This window comes from Lytechinus variegatus, chromosome 2 (assembly GCF_018143015.1).
Source record: "Lytechinus variegatus isolate NC3 chromosome 2, Lvar_3.0, whole genome shotgun sequence".
In the NCBI taxonomy this organism is placed as follows: Eukaryota; Metazoa; Echinodermata; class Echinoidea; order Temnopleuroida; family Toxopneustidae; genus Lytechinus; species Lytechinus variegatus.
Window position 1 is genome coordinate 28,182,984 of NC_054741.1, and position 21,640 is coordinate 28,204,623.

The 21,640-nt window shown below is 35.0% G+C and overlaps 1 protein-coding gene across 1 annotated transcript; it reads right to left on the reverse strand.

The window, feature by feature from the left end:
- Positions 1–505: 505 nt before the first annotated feature.
- On the reverse strand, positions 506–19,545 carry LOC121407752 (putative sodium-coupled neutral amino acid transporter 7). Its single transcript, XM_041598943.1, has 7 exons — positions 19,136–19,545; positions 18,396–18,594; positions 17,837–17,975; positions 17,031–17,184; positions 15,906–16,168; positions 14,551–14,750; positions 506–5,080 (listed from the first exon to the last, which is right to left on the reverse strand). Exons 1-7 carry the CDS (start codon positions 19,388–19,390, stop codon positions 4,908–4,910), a joined length of 1,383 nt encoding a protein of 460 aa, XP_041454877.1. The 5' UTR covers positions 19,391–19,545; the 3' UTR covers positions 506–4,907.
- Positions 19,546–21,640: the final 2,095 nt, after the last annotated feature.

Sequence of the window (21,640 nt, forward strand, 5' to 3'; positions counted from 1 at the left end):
TGTTTGAAAAAAAGTGATACTGTATTTGATGAATTTCAGTTATGTGTTTTTGAAATACACAGAAATATAAACAAATTTCTTGATAATACCTCATTCCCATTGTCATGCAATTTGTTACAAATACCACAATTTGCTTTTTGTAGCTAAAATTTTTTGAACCTTTCAAAACATTTTTACGATCAATACAATCGCCATGACTGATCTCGTACGATCTTCAATGATCACTCTGTGATTAAGACCTCATTTGCAATCTTGACGCGAATGTGAAACTAGGTATCAAAGGGTACAAAATCTAATTTAAGGAGTTGCCTTGAGGTCTAATTTACCACTCTTCCGAAGAAAATTACAATTTTAAGAAATGACAAAAATAATGACAAGGTGAAGTCTTTGATATTAGAATGTTATGTATTTTTATACAATTTTTATCATGATCATCATTCACAAAAAACCTTGAGCATTTGGAAAAGAAAAATAACCCTCTATAAACCTCATTTTGCTTTATTCACACACAAACATAGCATTGTGGAAAATGAAGGTAACACACAATTGAATATGCTACCTCTGATACATACCATTGCAAATTGACTAGAAATAATAATCCACTACTACTCATAATTTCATACATACTGGCTCATCTCAAACTTTCATTAACTAAAAATAAACTTTGAACAGAGCAAAGCCAGAGTAAGGTGTAATATATTGAGCACTAGGATTAGTGGATACTCAAGGCATTACAGAAAATCTGTAGGGGAGAAAAATCCCAAGATGAAAATATATAGTAAGCCCGCCAATATGGTTTGGAATGTCACACTCTTTTTGAGTAATAGAAAAAAAGGCTAGGTAGAGCCAAAGGCTTGCTGGTGCATTTTGCAAATATGTATTCTATATTTATATCCTCAAGGAACTTATGAACTTTTGTAACAAAAGTTCATAAGTTTTGTTCACAACACACAAAGAAAATTTAAAGAGTTACCTTCAAAATCTTCGGCTACTCACTGCAGCCTTCCGCATCACTGAGAAATGCTGCATTTAGTAGCCAAAAATTTCTAGGTAGCTCTTCAAATTTTCTTTGCGCCTTGTGAACATAAGTGCAAAATTTCCATATTTTCAACTAACACAGATGAACTTTCATGATTTTTAGCATTTTTTTTGTTACCTTGTTCTTATGTACTGCACACTCAAGGCCATGGCGAAATACCCTTTAATATTGTAGAGGAACAACACATATTCCCAATGACACCACAAACCGAAGCACTAATTATGCGCAAATAAAAGAAGTGGTATAAGATATCTAACTAAACTTCAAAAATTTGATGAAGGGGTTTCATAATCAAATTCACTGATAGATACAAAGTACTTGTGTCTATTATCTTTCCTTTATATAAATTACCATGCTTTCACCCCAGAAATTATTAAAGTATAAAGTGATGGCCATCTCTCAGAAAAATCAATCAATATGTCACAGATTATAATGCTTATGATACTAACAAATATAGAAAAATGACACCTGGTTTTAGAAGGCAGTGAATTTACATTTACAAGATAGATCAAGGAATTTGATAAAGAAGTGTTGTCATGGTTTTATGAGGATTCTGCAATCTCAAAGCAAAGGTTTACCTACTTAAAGTACTATACAATCCCTGAAATTTTCAACTTTCAAACAAAATCTCTGCAAACATAAACTCACAAAAATAAAACATATGAAAATAACTTGTCAGAAATCTACAGATTTCTGGTATGCATCTTATTGGTTCAATGTCTGAAAAGGATCATAAATAATTCTAATAAATAGATTCTAAGTACACTTTATATAAGTACATACAACAATTCAAGTAGATGCAATAATATAGGTATTTCTATCACATAATCGGTATGCAAATTTGATTTGTACTCATTCAAAAGATTAATTTGTTAGAATGAGTACTAAAATTAAGTTCACATCACTTTATTAATTGAGTAATTTTCAAGAATATTTACTTCTAAAAGGAACATTGCACTTCAGGTTTTGCCAAGTCTACTACCCCTTTTGGGGGTGGAGGTAGAGGGGGGGGGGGGTGACTTTGATATCGTATACAATCGATTTCTACTTTCTCAAGTGTAAGATATATTCATACAAAATGAAGAAACAGATAACAAACATTTACATATGTTACAAACAGACAAAATAACATGTAGAGGAGAGGGCAGGATGGCTAATTCTATACAGGATTTTCCCCAATCTACTATTGGATTACAACTAAATGAAATATACATAAAATTGAACATATTTCCATCTGTCATCTGCTAGTTCATAACTCCAAAATATTTCTTATAATTATACATAAACAGCTATAGTACATTGATTCATATAAACACACAAGAATATCCAATGATCTTTGAAGGTTTACATCGTGGTACAGAGAATCTAGAAGAGGCTTCTAGTTCACCATGTTGTTAGTCCTGGGGTCCATTGCAGAAAGGGTTGCGTTTAAACGCAAGTAAAAAAATCAAACGCAAGTAAAAAAATCAATCGCAAGTCCCAAATGCGCACTATTGATTGGTTGAAAATCAAGTTGCGCTTGATTTTTAGAGTTGAGATTGATTGCAACTCTTTCTGCAACGGTCCCCTGAAAAAGGACTGGTAGAGTCAGAGTGAAAGAGATGGGATAGAAAGGCAGGAAAGAGGTACATGTAGACTAGAGGGGGAGAGAGAGGTATCTCCTGTGATGCCCTGTCTTACAAAGAGTTGCGAAAGCCAGCAAAGTTAACATATTAAATGCATGTTTTTTTTCCAAAAAAATGAATATCCATAAATTCATTGATTTCTTGACAATTTGATGTGTTCGTTTTTGTTTACAAAGGACATTTTGCAAATTTCATGTAGAAGAAATAATGACACTGAGGGATTTCCATAGAGTTATGATTGATTGGATCAATTGTTACTTTTTTTTAAGACGGGGCCCATGTGAAGTCCTTAAGAATGTTTAGTCACCACCAAAGGTCTGTTCCCCGTCTTCTTGAAGGTAAAAGCATTCACATTCAGTTAATATTCGTAAAGAGATTCACCTGATTGGTAGAACTCAAATCAAACAAATTTTCTTCTTTTCACATTCAAGGTGAAAACCATATTAATTGTGAAAAGATAAAAATTTATTTGATTCCAATTCAGAATTTTTGACTTTTCAAAGTGACATGCTCCATTGTTTTTTATATACTGAAATGGGTGGATTAGAAGCGAGATGATGCTTCGTGGGAAAGAGGGGGCTCAAACTTGGGAAAGGTGTCTAGTATCGAAGACGACCCTAGCTTGAAAATATTGGGTGCAAATGCAAAAGTAAAATAATCGCCAAGTGGATTTCTCTTCATGGAAGTGAAATGTTTAAGACCCAGACCAAACCCAGAAGTGAAATGACAAATCTACTTAACACATAATTGCAAGCTTTAGGCATTCTCACTACTTTCCAGCTGATTGTTTTGCTCAAGAATAACTCCAATTATTGGGCTTTGAAAATGGGCTTTCTTGTACGTGCTTTCACCAGCTTTGAGACCGTGCAGTCATGTTGTGTTCGGAGCATTGTGCTTCCATTGGTTTGTACACAGAAATAAATGTTAATTTTTCTGCTTCTCAGATTCTGAATTCATTTTTATTTCACTTTGCATAAAAAATTGCACTGAAAACTATTCAGTGCTCAAATGGATGGAAACCTACAACTCTTCACTAGATTTTTTGTGAATTCTTAGTTTGGCTCTCACTGGGCATAAATTGCTATGTCAGGAAAATTTGTTACACATAACTTGAATGCAGATAGAATTGGAAAGCTGTGCCAATTAAGCAGAAAATAAAAGCTTTAGATTTAATCAATTCAAGCTTGCAGGAAACATATTTATGATATCTCTTTGTGATAGAAGTGAAGAACTTAAAATATGTGTTACCACCAAAGACAAGATGAATCGGACAAATTACCTTAATGTGGTTGAGGAGCACTGAAGAGAAATAGCGAACAAGTACAACAGAGTGAAATCCAAATGTTGGAGAAGGAGAAAAAAAAGGAATTTCATTTTTGCATGTAGGACAACAAAGAGACATTTTTAAAAATAAAGCACCAGTCATCCAAAACGAACATGTTGTGAGCTTCAATTACAATACAGCATTTACAAGGTTATATAGGAACTATCGGCTTTTCCATTCCTGTAAATGACAGATTAAGTGAAGATCTTGGCACCATCTCTTTGAGTTACCAGGGGCCCATCTTAAAAAGAGTCACGAATGTTCCAATCAACCACAATTATATGGAAATCCATCAATGTTATAGCTTTTTTTGACAGGAAATTTGCACATTGATGTCATTTTTAAGCAAAGAGAAGCCTACTGAATATTCAAGACAATAATGGATGTATGATTATACATCACATCAACAAAACATTTGAACAAACATGCATTTTAGATGTTGACATTACTGGCTTTCCATAGTCGAACTTGATCAATCGTTAAGTCTTTGTAAGCCGGGCCCATAAATACTCCTCAAGATGGAGAGGGTGAAAGCCTCTGATGTAATGACGAGTCCACACAGGAAGACATCAGGTTTTTTGCACTCTTGTATATCATAGATTGATAAAGGGCAAGTTCGTGATAAAAAGAATAAACCCACATATATAAAGACTTACGCTTGCGTAGGGTTTTCAAAACTCATACAGAAAGCTGTCAAGTTTTTTTCTTTCCTGTATATCATAAATTTGATAAAGAGCAAATTGGAAAACCCTCAGCATCCGCTCTTATTGTAACCGGAGATGTCGTTCATGATAGAGAGAATGAATCCTCATATAATAAAGACTTGCGTACACTGTAGGATTTTCAAAACCCATATAGGGAGTTATCAAGTGTTTGATTCCCTGCATATCATAGAAATAAAGAGCATACAGAAGAGCTCTCAGCACCCGCTCTTATTGTTACCAGAGATGTCGTTCATGATAGAAAGGATGAAACTCTCAGAGAAGATGAAGACGCCCAGAGCCAGGAGAAATCCACCAAATGCAATGAGACACCATCTCTTTCTCCGGGATGCAGCCGAGTGCTGAAGGACAAACTGGACTAGACACAGACCTGAGAGAAAATAAAGAGAAAAATTAAATGTTGCAACATTATCAGTTTTAAATCATATCACTGATGAACTATTCTTATTTTGTGGTGATAACTGATAAAGGTCTGCAAGCGTAGACTATACTTTGTTATTACACGTGACTACTTGTATAGAGAAAGTTATGGCTGCTACCAAGATGACGCAGTAGTGATCATTGTTGTTGCATCTCAACTAATAAATGTCTGTTGTATATACGTTTAAAGAACTGCCTACTGGACTTTTGATTTATATAACCTAAGTTCCAACCATGGTGTCAGAAGTGTTTCCATCAGATCCTGCATTATTATGCTGAGTAACCCACCGAGCTTTGAGATGGAGGAATCATTGAAATCAGGCCAGTTCATTCCATTTTCTCCCTAACCCCCGTGAGGAGAGAGATGGTGAAAGACAAAGAGCTTATTGTATTCATGTGTATCAGTGAATGACCATTGCTGTATGTGTGATGTTATGTCCATATAGTTGGCTATGTCGTTGTATGGATTTGGAGTGCATGAATGTGCCTGGCCAAATTTCAGTATGACGGACAGTTAGCGTGACGTTTATGGGACATGAACATTCTATCTCAGTGAGAGTAGTAATAATTGAGCAAACATAATTGTTGGAAAGATACAAATACTTGCTAATTATTATACTGTTCATGAGTATATGCACAAGTGATATTGGTATGTTAAAGTTACTAAACTAAAAAGGAAGACAAAGTTACTAACATTAACGATACACAGAAACAAAGACAACAACAGACAAAATGACAAATCTAAGTCAACCTCCTCCACTTGACTTAAAGGGAAATATTTCCGAGAATTGGAAAAGATTCAAACAAAAATTCACTCTATACAATGTTGCCTCAGGAATGTCAGAAAAAGATGACAAGTCACAAACATCAATGCTTCTACACGTAATTGGTGATGCTGCCTTGGAATTGTATAATACGTTTGTATTTGCCGAGGATGAGAGCATGAAGCTTGAGAAAGTGTTGGACAAATTTGAGGAATATTGCATGCCAAAACGTAATCTAACGTATGAGAGACATAGATTTTTCACAAGATCACAATTAGAGCATGAGAGTGTTGATCAGTATGCAACTGAATTGCGAAGTCGTGCACAGTCGTGTGAGTTTTCTTCGTTGAAAGAGAGTCTTATACAGGACAGAATTATCTGTGGTATCTTAGATGATGGTCTAAGAGAGCATTTGTTGAGGCTAGATGATCTCACATTGGATAAAACGTTGCAAGTTTGTCGGGTTGCTGAACAAACTCGAACGCAGGCCCAAGCGTTGAGTTCCACCGGGAAAAATGCCTCAATTCCGGTTGATTCTCTCGGCAAGAATAAGAAATCTGGTAAAAAGTCAAACCAAACAAGACAAACAAAACCTCAAGATCGTACTAACAATAAAACATGTACAAGATGTGGTAATAGACACACCAAAGAAAAATGTCCTGCACAAGGTAAAACATGTAAAAAGTGCGGTAAGCAAAATCATTTTGCTAAGTGTTGTCGTACCCCAGTAGCAAAAGTCAATGAATTGCAACACTTGAAGGTAGATTCAGATGGTTTCATGATTTGTTCAGTTGATTCACAGGAACATGAATCAAAGGAAGAGTGGAAAGTCAATTTGAGAGTCAATAATGAGCTAGTTGAGTTCAAGATAGATACTGGAGCTCAAGCTAACACTCTCCCTGAAACAATCTACCACAAATTGAAACCGAAACCAAAACTACAAAAAGCCAAAGTGAAGTTAACAGGTTACTATGAGACTAACATTCCAGTAAAAGGTCGTTGTTATGTCCAAATGGAGTACAAAGGAGTTAAACACAGTGTTCAATGTTTCATCATTCCTGGAAATCGTCAACCATTGCTAGGTCTCAGGACGAGTGAAGAGTTGTATCTAGTAAAACGCGTCTATCATGTTGATAAACAAACAGAGATAAAAACAGGCAAAACTGTAGTGCAAGATTATGACAATGTATTTGTAGGATTAGGATGTCTTCCAGGCAAACATCACATTACATTGAAAGACAATGCACAACCAGTTCAACATGCATGTCGCAAAGTTCCATTTCCACTTCAAAAGAAACTAAAAGAGGAACTAGATAAGATGGAAAATATGGATGTAATCAAACAGGTTGATGAACCGACAGATTGGGTGTCTTCTCTTGTTGTAGTCAAGAAAAAGAATGGTCAACTCAGAGTCTGTCTAGATCCACGTGATCTTAATCGAGCAATCAAACGAGAACACTATAAATTGCCTTCTAGAGCTGAAATAACCTCTCAGTTTGCTGGAGCCAAGTATTTCAGTAAATTAGATGCATCAAGTGGTTTTTGGCAAATCCAACTAGATGAAGATAGTTCCAAGCTCTGTACATTTATCACTCCGTACGGAAGATATAGATTCTTGAGACTACCTTTTGGTATCTGCAGTGCTCCTGAAGTATTTCACAAGATAATACATAACTTGTTCGTAGATATACCTGGTGTCAATACCATGATGGATGACATAGTGGTATGGGGAAGCACTCAAGAAGAGCATGACGATCGTCTGAGAAAAGTTCTAGACATCGCACAAAAATCAAACCTGAAACTCAATCGAGACAAGTGTGAGTTCAATGTGAACCAGATGACTTTCATTGGTGACTTGATCAGCCAAGATGGAGTCAGACCAGATCCTAAAAAGGTGGCTGCCATCAGAAACATGGCAAGACCAACCTGTAAACAGGACATACAAAGGTTCTTGGGGATGATAAACTACCAAGCAAAATTCATTCCAAACCTATCAACAAGGTCAGCACCTCTACGTATTTTGCTTGACAAGAAAGTAGAGTGGATGTGGGAAAATGAACAAGAAAAAGCATGGTGCGAACTGAAAGAAGCTCTAATGAGTCAACCAGTGCTTCATTTCTATGACTGCACAAAACCCACAAAGATATCAGCTGATGCTTCAAAAAATGGACTAGGAGCAGTTCTCCTACAACAACATGAACAAAATTGGCATCCAATAGCTTACGCATCAAGAGCTATGACTGATGCAGAAACACGTTACGCTCAGATAGAAAAAGAACTCTTAGCTATCACTTACGGATGTGAAAAATTTCATCAATATATCTATGGTCAAAAGATAGAAGTTGAAACAGATCACAAGCCACTTATCCCATTGTTTGTTAAGTCATTGGCAGATTGTCCTTTACGCATTCAAAGATTACTAATCAGAGTACAGAGATATGATCTCAAAGTGTCATATACACCTGGAAAGTACATGTTCACTGCCGATACACTGTCACGAGCAGTAGATCCAAAAGCAGAATTGAATGTTGAAACTGAAGAAGATATCAGAGTCTATGTAGATATGATAGTACAAGCAATGCCAGTAACATCAAACAAAAGACAAGAAATTGTTGAAGAGACCAAAAAAGATGTAGAGCTTCAAGAGTTGCTAGCCACCATCAGAAATGGTTGGCCAGAAAGTAAGCAACAATGTCCAGCAAGAATAAAACAGTACTGGAACATTCGAAGTGAACTCTCTGAAGCAGATGGAATCATATTCAAAGGTTCTAAGATAGTAATTCCAACTTCCATGAGACGATACATACTAAACCAAGTACACGAAGGTCACTTAGGCATTGAGAAATGTAAGAAACGTGCTAGGGAAGTAATCTATTGGCCAAGAATCAATGCAGACATCACTGAAATGGTCCAAAATTGTACTTCATGCCTAATGTACAAACCAAAACAACAGGCTGAAAGCCTAAATCCTCATGCAGTGCCTAATCGTCCTTGGGAAAAAATTGCAGTAGATCTATTCACTTTGAACAAAAGAGAATATATGGTCGTCGTTGACTACTACTCACAATTCATTGAAGTATGTACTTTGACTTCAACTACAAGCAAGGCCGTGATTAATCACATGAAAGCAATATTTGCTCGTCATGGTACACCATGTGAACTGATGTCGGATAATGGTCCTCAATTTGCAAGCCAAGAATTCAAAAGCTTTGCAAAAGAATGGGATTTTCACCATACCACATCGAGTCCACATTATCCACAATCAAATGGCCTCGCAGAAAATGCTGTGAAGATTGTCAAAAATCTCATACTGAAGTCACAACACAGTGGACAAGATATCCACAGAGCTTTACAAGTCTATCGAAGTTCACCAATAGCATGCGGAAAATCTCCAGCAGAACTTCTGTACAATCGTCAGATTAGGTCAAACCTTCCCATGCTTGACACTTTGCTCAATAACCAACAGATTGATACTAAATCTGTGAGGGGAAGAAAGGATGAGCAGAAGGTGAAACAAAAAGAGCGATTCGATAAACATGCTCATGACTTGCCAAAGCTAAAACCTGGAGATCATGTGATACTCCAAGACATGAAAACTAATACCTGGTCACAACATGGTATCATAAAGTCTGTCAATAATCATAACAGATCATACCAAATTGAAACAGCTGCAGGCGAGATACGTCGCAGAAACAGACGTCACCTCAGGCCAGATCCCAGACACCAAGCCGAGTCTATTCCATTACCAACACAGGATGACTTCGAGCTAGATGACAGCACAGAAGCGGAACCAGCATCTGATGTTCGCGCATCTTCGTCACCATCCCGAACAACCAGAAGCGGACGAGTCGTTAAACCGCCAGATCGTTTAAACTTGTAAATAGAGGAAAGCGAACTAAACAGAAAAACTTTCGCGTTTCGTTTTGTAAATAGCCACATGAGTTTAAAAATAACTTTGAAACTGTAAATGGTTTGAACTCTAATACAACCCCATGATAACTGCATGATTGCATGTGCATGATATAAATTTGCATGTTAAAGTTAATCAGCAATACGGGATTGAATTTATCGCTATCACAAAACTCAACTCAACAGATGTCTCTACCGGTTAACGAATTGTCGCATCATACAAACAGCAAAAATGAAATATATATGAACTGTAATGTTGCATGTTAAAATATTTGACAGCGACAGTACTCCAGAATTAAGGGGCAGAATAATCCCCTAGTACTGTTGTAAGTGTACAGGTAGTCCACCCTGTCACTCTGTAGTTTAAGAAGTATTATATATGTGTATATAAACCTTTTTAAAGAAATGGAGGTGTGGTGATAACTGATAAAGGTCTGCAAGCGTAGACTATACTTTGTTATTACACGTGACTACTTGTATAGAGAAAGTTATGGCTGCTACCAAGATGACGCAGTAGTGATCATTGTTGTTGCATCTCAACTAATAAATGTCTGCAGAACTGCCTACTGGACTTTTGATTTATATAACCTAAGTTCCAACCATATTTCTTGCAATCATCACACCTAATACATGCATGACTGAGTGACAGGGTAATGTTTCAATCCATGTATAGGAATGACACATGCACATGTCGTACCAAAAGTTTTAATCAAAGACTATTCTGACACCAAATGAAGGGTCTTATAGTATCAGTGAAACAACATTTGCTCCTGTGACAATTGCTCTGGGCTTAATTTTGTCTAGGAGGTGGGTTTAGGGTTGCAATAGGGTTTTATGTTAGGGTTAGTGTAGGATGTAAGGTTTTTGTTTTTGATTGTTTTTCAATGGAAATTGTCAGGGACTTTATTTTGACCATAAACAAGATGAAAAAATTGATTTTAATCAGTAAAAGGAGAAATAATAAATACATTTTGGCTAAAAACACTACTTGCATTGGTTTTGTACACAAATTCATATTTTTGAGCAATTTTGGGTCTGCATGCACTCACAAAATGTGTAATTTTTGAACCACGTACAAGGGGATCGCAATTTTGGTATAAAAACTTACACGAGACTTAAAAGTAAAAAATCAGCGAGCGATGAAGTAAAATATTAATTTTGCTGCAGATTTATCGCAAAAAATGTAATGGGGGGCTGAATCAGCCTCCCATTCTTTTAGGGTTACCTACTTCCATATACCTGAAGCTATTTCTTTTCAGGCATGTGACATCAATTCACATGTTACAAACATCTCTAATCAAATAAGTATATCTCTCAGGACTTTGAAGATGATGATTTGTCACAGCTGTTCCGATTCACAAGATGGTATGTACATCAAAATTAGGTCATTGCCAAGTGGTTTGATGTAAGATGAATTCAATATGAAGAATAGATTTGATCAAACAGAGATCTATCATGCTTGTGCACTAATACAATAAATTAAAAACAGGCACATGCAAATACATGTACGAAAGGGGAAACACAGCCAGCTTCAAGATAACTGGAGGAAAGTTTACACTGCTTCTCAGAAAAAATAAACTGAGGAAAATCAATATTCTTCTTCTCAAGCTAATTGAAACTGTACTTTAAAGTTTAGGTCCTCTTATTCATTTGATGCACTACTGAAAATAAATTTTCTGTATTAAAAAAAAGCTTCAAAATAATAAGTCATTTATCATTTACATGTATAATGAAAATTAACTCATGATTAAACATGGACAATTCTTCACTTGATTTTTTCTAAGATGTACTGTTGAATATGAAAATAATTATTTATGGACTGGAGCAAAGTCTTGTTTCAATCTGTCTTTATCTAAATTCTATTTTTTAATACACTAACCTTCAACAATGGAAAAATCTAGAATTCCAAATTGTTTAAAATAACACCTTGATTTATAAGCATGATTTTGAGATATAATTGTACATGAAGTTCCATAATAGCTTGCATGTGTTCTTTATGTTTCATTATGCCAAATAAAATGATAATAAAACTGAGATATATTACCATGCACTACAGAGCTCTATGAAAATGTAAGACCATTACTGTAATAATTCAGCGGTGCATCAAATTCCTATTGGACTGTGGTAATTTATCCAGATTAATCTTAGAAAGCAACAAAAGCTTTTAATCTATACACATACACAGTGCAGGAAAATGCATTCTTAAATCTATTAAACCTTTATAACTGATGAGCACTCATGATTGAAAATTTCAAATGTGCAATTTCTCATACCATCATCGACTACACTTCCGTTGCCCAGATTGACGTGTAAATAGATGATTTTGACATGAATAATCAAACATGAAACATCAAACACTACTATTACTACTATTAATAATAAAAATATTAACACATAATTTCATACACAGTTCACAGGAAAAATATTTCAAGTCATCATTAAAAACTATGGATTTCACGACTAAAATGGGGCAGCTACTCTCGAGTTGTGTCACAGAATCAAATCTTTAAAAAATTCATAATTGTTTTTCTTTGATAGCTTTCCAGTAAACCTTAATGTAATCTCCCATCTTTTTTTATTTTTTATTAAAATATCCTTTAAGGAGAATGAAACCTTTGGAATAAGATAGCTTGTGTGAAAACAGAAAAATCAAAGAAACAGATCAACGAAAGTTTGAGAAAATCTGACAAATAATGAGAAAGTTATGAGCATTTGAATATTGCGATCACTAATTCTATGGAGATCCTCAAATTGGCAATGCGACAAAGATGTGTGATGTCAATTGTGAACAACTCTCCCCATTACTTTAGTATTTCACTTAAATTGCCTCTTATCACATTTATCAGTATATCATGTGTTCTTTCCATAGGAGGGCATGTAATACATATTTTTAAAGACTACATCATGGATAAAGAGTTTGTATCACCACAAGAAAAAGCAGAAAGAGACATTTTGAGGGTATCTTATAGTCCATCAAAGGGAAAGTTGTTCACATGTGACATCACACATCTTTGTCTCATTGCCAATTTGAGGATCTCCATAGCATTAGTGATTGCAATATTAAAATGCCATAACTTTGTCATTATTTGTCCGATTTTTCTCAAACTTTCATTGTTCTTATTCTTTGATTTTTCTGTTTCGACACAAGCCTACTTATTCCAAAGGTTTCATTCCCCTTTAATGTCTAGGTGGACTATCCCTTAAGAACAAAGTATTGAATATCTTGTATCAATAAAAGTTGATTGCAATGTACACAAATATTAACTGAATTTTCAGGAATGTAATTCAAATTGTATTTGACTCTTAAAATGAAATAATCTGATTTTCTTGGGCTCACTATAAACTCAGACAAATCAACATGTAAAATAGTTAATGAAAATTGATTTAATCAGTTCCTTTAGTATTCAAAATATCGTATAAAAATCTCATATCAAAATTTGCAGGTCGGTTAAAAAAATATTGCAGAAAATACTGGCTTACATATATGTATACATTTTAAACTTACATATACATTTACATATTATATTATTTCAGTGCTTAAATTCGGAATTCTATGAAATCAAATATACGTACTAGCTTTAAAATTAATCTTGGAAAAGGCGTACAAAGCACCTACATACCACTAGCCTTTGTCTTGAGCTTGTCATATAACTATCACATGCTTCATTGTTATCTTGTTTGATTAACTTATCTCATATTGACATAACACAACTGATAGCTTACAAGGGTGTTTTTGTTTCACAGTACATAACCATGTTGTCACATGTGTCAAACTTTCATATTTAATAGACTATTGTGTTTGAGTCACAGTATACATCACTACGGTAAAACACAACAATGGGAGTTTAGTAGTGTTTTTTTTAATGGATTTGTCAATAGAGATAAGAATAAAGTTTATAGGTCAAAATGCAGGGTTAAATTTATATTTTCTGTATGAAGCTATTTTCCAGGCTACTTCTCTTCATTATGTATCCAAGTTTGTCACATTGAATTGAATCTGATGTTAGTTTATAAGAGCTCTTTTGCTACTTACAAAGGCTACAAGTATTCTCTAATTTGTTGGGGCAAATTGCCCTTAGCCTCCGTATCCTTTTTTCCTTGGCTTTGAAATTGCTTCTTTGAATTGCATAATAATAATGAAAAAATCAGAACATAATCCAAACAAAACCTAGATGGATCAATTGGAAGCACATACTACAATAAGGTCTATTTCTTCAAAACATTTATGTCCACAGGGCAACAGGCTATTTTCTTACAAAAGATAAGAAAATAATCCTGAAAAATAATAATACATAATACAGGATTTGTATGGGCATGTATCCACCATGTTAGGTGCTCAATGCACTCCTATATTGTTACCCCGGTTAAGCTAGTCTACCGATACCGGTGCTCAGAGCTCCTTGAGGAATTACTTCCTGCTGGTACCCATTTACCTCACCTGGGCTGAGTGAAGCACAGTGTGGGTAAATTTCTTGCTGACAGAAAGCACCCCATGATTGGAAATTGAAGCCAAGACGAGAGTCTTTAGCACTAGCCCATGGTGCTCCCACATTTGAAAAGAGACCTATAAATTGCTTTTGTGTTCAATATCAAATACAATTTGGAATATAGAAAAGGAGAAATAACACTTCACACAAAATCCTAATTTTCCCTTTTCTAAAATGATTGTATATATTTTCTTATTCCCAAGCTACTGAACTATTTCAACAAATTAAGACTTTCATTCTACATAATTATATCAACTCACCTGGAAATACAAATATAAATACAGCAGCCAACCCTCCAATGACCGAGATGACCACCCCTATATCTGGAATGAAGAGTGCCAGTAGAAGCGAGATACTAAACCATGTTACTGTTTCAATGACCCTGCGCCGTTTCTCTCTCAAGGCCCACTCTTCATCCGTCCGACCAAGAGAAGATTGTAACATTGTCTCAATGGCTAACCTGTAAAGAGAACATGTTTGCTTTTTAAAGTACTTACTATCCATATCAAATTGGAATATAAAAACAAATGTATATGTAGTTTTTATTACATTATTTTGCACTTAAATTCTCTGGATAATCAATCGAGGCTATGTTGCATAAAGAGTTGGAAATTAAATGCAACTCTATGAGCATTGCCATTTAGCAATACTTACAAACAAATATGTACATATGTATCATAAAAAGGTATATAATTCTGTGCTTTTTGCTCTTAAAGGGATGGTCCGGGCTGAAAATATGTATAGCCTAATAAATAGAGTAGAATTCACTGAGCAAAATGCTGAAAATTTCATCAAAATCGGATAGCAAATAACAAAGTTATTGAATTTAAAATTTAGCAATATTTTGTGAAAACAGTCATCATGAATATTCATTAGGTGGGCTGATGATGTCACATCTCCACTTGTTCTTTTGTATTTTATTATATATGACATTAGGTTTATTAATTTTTTTTCCCCCAATAACTAGAAAAATTAGATTGGCAACTGATTTAGTGCATTAGATATTTATTGCTGCAACTTATTTCATTATAAGGGAGACATATTATTCACACTAGTATGAAATATGAAAATTGTGATTTCATGTAATAACACAAAAACAGAAAGTGGAGATGTGACATCATCAGCCCACCTAATGAATATTCATGATGACTGTTTTCACAAAATATTGCTAAACTTTAAAATTAAATAACTTTATTATTTGTTATCTGATTTTGATGAAATTTTCAGCATATTGCTCAGTGAATTCTACTCTATGTATTAAGTATAAATATTTTCAGCCCGGACCATCCCTTTAAATCCATAGGAATTGATTTTTCACCAAAGATTTATTCTAAAATAAGGGAATGAAAATATCTCTATCTGGATAATGAGCAGCAACCACTATCAGTGCATTACTTTTAGCTGAATATTCCCATAATACTTAAATTTCACCTAATAAATAATACAATGCAAAATAAATGAAATGAGATGAAGTATGGCATACATAACCAAGTGAATTACATGTATTTCATCACTGAATTATTACAAAGACCTACCATATTTCTGTGGAATGTTGCAATCTTAATGCAATAAGTTTTGACACAAGTTTTTTATTTTAGCTGAAAAACTTACTCACCTGCCACAGAAGTGTAGAATAGGATATGTTGTGAGCATGTTGGTTAAAGCCATCACTCTGGCAATCATGATTGTGATGTTTTTATCATGATACGAGAGTAAGATGTCTGAACAGACCTTGCTGCCAAACGTCAGAGATCCAAATATACCAGAGAGTGTGTATGCTGTACAGCTAATCAGGAGTGCAGGGACTATGACACGAGAGAATCGAGGTAGAGAGCGCTTGTGAAGACTAGAATAGACTGGAACAATACTGACGTGACACTGTCAAGTTGGAATGTTGAAAGAAAAAATATAAGAAAAAACCTTTACATATGTATATAAGCCACTTTCTTTCCTTATGTTTGCTTGCCAGAATGCAATAAGCCAGTTCGTAGTTCCTTTCTGCGCATGATCAAAAGATTCTACGCATGATCAGAAGAAGGTCATTTGTACTAAAGTGACATGGTGCTTTAAAATCTAATGAGATAAGCACCAACTTTGATGTCTTGATTATTCATATATTCTTTTGAATTGTCGTTTTCATTTACATCCACAAAAAACAATGCTTCCACGAACGACTGGTATTTCACAGTTTGTCAAGTGCATTGTGCAACATGCTAAGATATGCATTCAAAGTAGGAATGCAACAAATACCTTCATTAAGTGTTCATTGGTGTGCTATTCTAGTCACCTGGTCTATTCAATTTCTTCATCCTGCTATGTAAGGCAAGCTTACGTAATATCTTGCTTTGAAATCTGCCTATCATGATGAAAGAAATGAAAGGTCATTTGACCAAAATTGCCCATGAAGTAACTACGAACTGGTCTATATTGTTGGCATATTACTTATCCTATTCATAATAACCATGTCTATGTAGAAAGAGAGGGAAACATTGTTACAATATTAGTGCACAATGTAATTCAAATGAGCGATGGAACAATAAGGCATCGTTAACAGCTACATGCAAATAAAATTGAACGTAAATGTCAAAAAAAGAGTTCAATTTCATTACCAGACAGGACTATTCACTCCTCTTGTGCCCAGATGGTGACTGGCTACAGCCAGGGTAATAGTGAAAATTAATGCCTTGTGCACTATGCAGAGTGGAAATTAGCACGCGATAAGTTGCATCATTATCATTACCTGGAATCCAAAGCATATAGTGGGTATTGAAGCAAAGACTTGGGTCCAGGATGAAGGATGAGTGACAAGATCTGGACTAGGGCTGCCAGCTTTCCGAAAGTAATTGATGATGACTACGATACAGATGTACAGTGATGCAAATACTCCAATGGAACTGGTGAGAATAAAGAGGATATCCAAGCAAATTCATTTTTTGTCGGCATGAATCTTGTTAATTTATCAGAGTTGAAGTACATGCAATTATAAATACGGTATATCATTCTGTTAACTGGTAACATTAACAATAATGATTTCATTTCACTGCTGCATTTTCATTTTGTAATAAAAGAAAGTGCTTTGGATAACCGGTTGAAGCTAATGACAATGTGGAGCGAATAGAAGCAGAAATATACATGTTGTGGAACGGAAAGCAATCAAATTTACTATTTAATATTTTGAAACACCACTTGCCCGACAGACAGGGGGCTTGGGCTGATTCTCCCCCCCCCCCCCAACAAAAAAACGCATGAAAGAGTCCTTCAAAATCCACATTCATTGCAATGTTTAAAGTTAATCCAATGTTACAGATATAGGCAGTAAGTTTTTAAAAGTAGCCCCGGAAATACCCGGAAATAAACATTTTTTTTTTGCCTGACAGGGCAAGTGATTACATTTTTTTATAGAGACCAGCACATGTATTTGAATCTAAAAACAAAATCAAGGTATTGATGCCAAAGTTGAGGAATAACAAACATGAAATATAACCATAAGTTTGATTCTATCAAAATGCAGTACATGTAAGCATATCATGATGAGAGGGTACTCACCCAGGGTATTTGAGGAAGTCAACAGTTTTAGGCAGACACAGAGGTAGGACAATGAATACTCCCCAGCAGGTTATAGTGAAGCGTCTATCTTGATACCAGTGAACCAAGTGGTCTGCACCTCCACAGATATAAGATAATACTGTTCAAAGGATAAAAGTAAGTAAGTCACATAAAGCTTTCTTTTTATCATTTATTTAATAAATCCCTATATCTTCTTCTCTCATCCAAGATCATAAGGAGATGGTTCTTTCTTTCCATAAAAACTTGTCCAGTCTGGTCGAAATGATTACATGACATTTGCTCCAGCAAATATGCTTTGCTATTAATTCCACATACTAATAAAATAATGAATATCAGCTCAGGGCCCCGTCTTACAAAGAGCTACGATTGATCCGATCAATCGCAACTATGGACTGCCAGCAACATCAACATCTATTATGCATGTTTGTTCAAAATATTTTCTAGCTGTGATGTATATTCATGCATTCATTGTTTTCTTGAAAATTCACTGCAGTTCTCATTGCATACATGTACAAAGGACATCTTATTAGAATCTTACTTCCATCAGTCTGGTCTCCTATGATGATGAAGAATGTGATGCATGTTCCAAAGCAGTATGCAATGATACACAACTCACAGATAACTCTTCCTATGGGACCACACATCTCCTGGATGACACCTTGATAAGATTTGGATTGACGCACATCAGAGCACAATGCTAAAATCAGCAAAGTGGTGGAGATTATACAAACTAGCACCTGCAACAGATAAATTGTCAAATGGAATAAAATTATCCAGTGATTGATATACGGTGTTCATTTTATGTGACATGATCATATATCAAATGTAACATTCATTTATTTGCAGGGCACCTTGTAAAGAAACCTAAAGAAACAAGGCAAAAATTAAGACAAGAAAAGTTTATTGGTAAGTTTGAATATTCTTTGGCAAAAAATATATTAATCTAAATTCAATTACAAATTTATAAATTTTTAAATTTATCAAACTATTTAATCTAGCTATTCATTCATAAATTAAGAAATTGATTTCATTTCAATTCTTTGCTATATCAATGCATATTTTTTTTTCAAGTATATATCATTAGTCACCCTTCATCTATTCATTCATGTATTTTAATAACTCTTGTGATCTGACAAAGGACGAAACAAGTGATGATGCTTAAAAGTGAATGAAATTTTAACTTAGAAGCACAAAAAGGGTATTAAAGATACTGTTTAGTCAAACATAATACTATAATGACAACAGTCATACTTCAAGTCAAATAATTTCACTTATTACCAACTGAATGATAGCACTAACGGCAATCCCTCCAGCAGTTTGGTATGCGAAGGGAAAGTTGAGAAGCCCCGCCCCAATGCAAGCATTCACAACGATAAACATCGCTCCAAGAACAGACGTCTCTCCTCCCGGTGCAGGATGAGTCCGTACTGTGACACTGCCCAACAAGGATTGGCTCTCACTGGATTCATAACCCGATGCATCCATCGAGTCATTCAGTCCGTTGGCATAAAGTCTCTTGCTGCTCCGACTCATTTTGAAATATGGATCAGTGGTTTATTGATATCACAAATCAAGGTGCTGGTCAGAGTATTACTTGTGTCCTGAATCCGTAAAACTTCAACCAAAGTGGTGATGCTTGTATCCAACTTCAAATGACCATGTTTCACTTATACCTTGTAGTTGTAACTAGATCTTGATTTTTCTTGATTTTCAATTTTGAAGCCTCCAGATGGGATTCAAGCAATGATGAAGCACATCTGTATGTTTTGTATGAAAAAAAATAAAATGTACAGTGTCAACAGAGTTATGTATGAAGGAGGGGGGTAACTGTACACCTAGAAATTGAAATGAAGATTAAAGATTTATTTCTTTAAATTTCCAGAATTATTTTAGTTAATATTGTTGCTGATATTTTATGAGCAGATGCAGGTACCAAACATCTCGTGAGAAAAATAAATGCAATGCTTTCAAAAACTGTGGCCTGTCATTTTCAGCTTGAAAAAAAAAATATCAATGGTGCCCAATCCAATGCCTGTGGATATTTTCACTCAAGTCTAGATCTAAACACAATACAGGGATTTTGATAAGAAAAGTTGCATTTCTATGCCAAGTCATAAAATTCAATATAATTTTGACTCTGATTTAAAAACAACAGCCAGCTATTAAAATACTGAGTCTTAACTCTTGAGGCCCACATCCGGCATTCGACTGATAAATCTGCAGTTTCAGAGTTTTTCAACATTTTCTGATTTTTTATATCCTCCTCCCACACAGATGGATGGCGGTCATTGGGATTGTAATGGTGAAGCAAACAACCACCGCTTAACTACAGCGTCTATGGAGAAAAAAAATTTTTCCATATTGAGGGGGGAAAAATGAAAGAAATAATAAAGATAAATTAATATCAAATACATTCAGCTTACCACCTTTCTGAAAAATATGCTAGAAAATAGCAAATTTTGATAACAAACAGATCCGGATCAGCAAGATTCTTCTTCGATCGCCATCAGCTACAGCTGAGCAAACAGACGTGCCACTGGATTGGCCAGCACGTTCGTATGCTCAGCTGTAGCTGCGCTGATGGCGATTGAAAATCAAAATTTGCTATTTTCTAGCATATTTTTCGGAACGGTTGTAAGTTGATAGACCAAAAGCTTTGGTCTCTGTTATGTTGGCTGTTCCGCTGAACTCTGTTGGCTCCACTCACCAAATACAGAGACCGAAGTTCTAGCTTGATCTGTACAGGGGACTCAATGGCCATATGTTTAAGTATTAAGTTCAGATAAAACAGGGAAGTGAAGTTACACAACAGCCGAAGTAAGTCACTGTTTTTTCCCCTTTTCAGTTTATTTCTCTCCGTTTTGGTGCATTTCAGGCCAAAACAGAATAATAATCTTTATTTTGGTACAGTTCTTTTTGTACATTTTTATGAAATAAAGACAAAATCGATGAGACCCGTCGGGGGCAATTTGCATTGTTAAACCCCTAATATGGTGGCTGCACAATACCGAAACAGACGGCTGCCAGCTGTCTCTAGTAAGCTGAATGTATTTAGATCTGGATCTAAGGCCAAATAAAAAAAGATAGTAGTTGATCGTCCGGATTTTTTGAGAGCAGTGATGAGGGAGGTCCTTACTATTTGGTATCTTACTATTTTTTTTTAAAACAAGGAGGCATTTTCTCGGCCCAAATTTTGACATCAGTGATGAGGGAGGTCCTTACTATTTACTATCTTTTATTCAAATGATTGTCAGGCCATGTCAAGCTCGAATTATGTGATTGATGCATGCTCAATATTAATAATAAATGAGTAGAATATATATATATATATATATATATATATATATATAAATATCTACGATTGATTGGAAATGTATGGAAAATATGTACTATGCGATAAAAATCTATTGATGTATACTGGTACTGTATTGTTGTAAAACAGAATGTTCATGTCAAGTAAATAATTTAAACATTCTACATTAATATATATGTAAGGGTAAAAAAAATGCATAAGGGGGGGGTCATTTTTATTACCATGGAGCCATGTTCAGTTTACAAGAGCCAATCTCTTTTTGAGCTCTGGGCATGGTTTCGCATCGCAGTTTCCAGCTGCTTGTTCATTTACTACATGTTTGATACTGTTCAATATTTATTCATTTTTTAAAATTGATATTGAATATTAAATCCATAATTGAATATTCAATGCATTGCCTGCTGATGTTAAAAAACTCGCCAGAAAATTCAATTCATTTCACAAATTCACATGTCGCACCAGCACAGTCA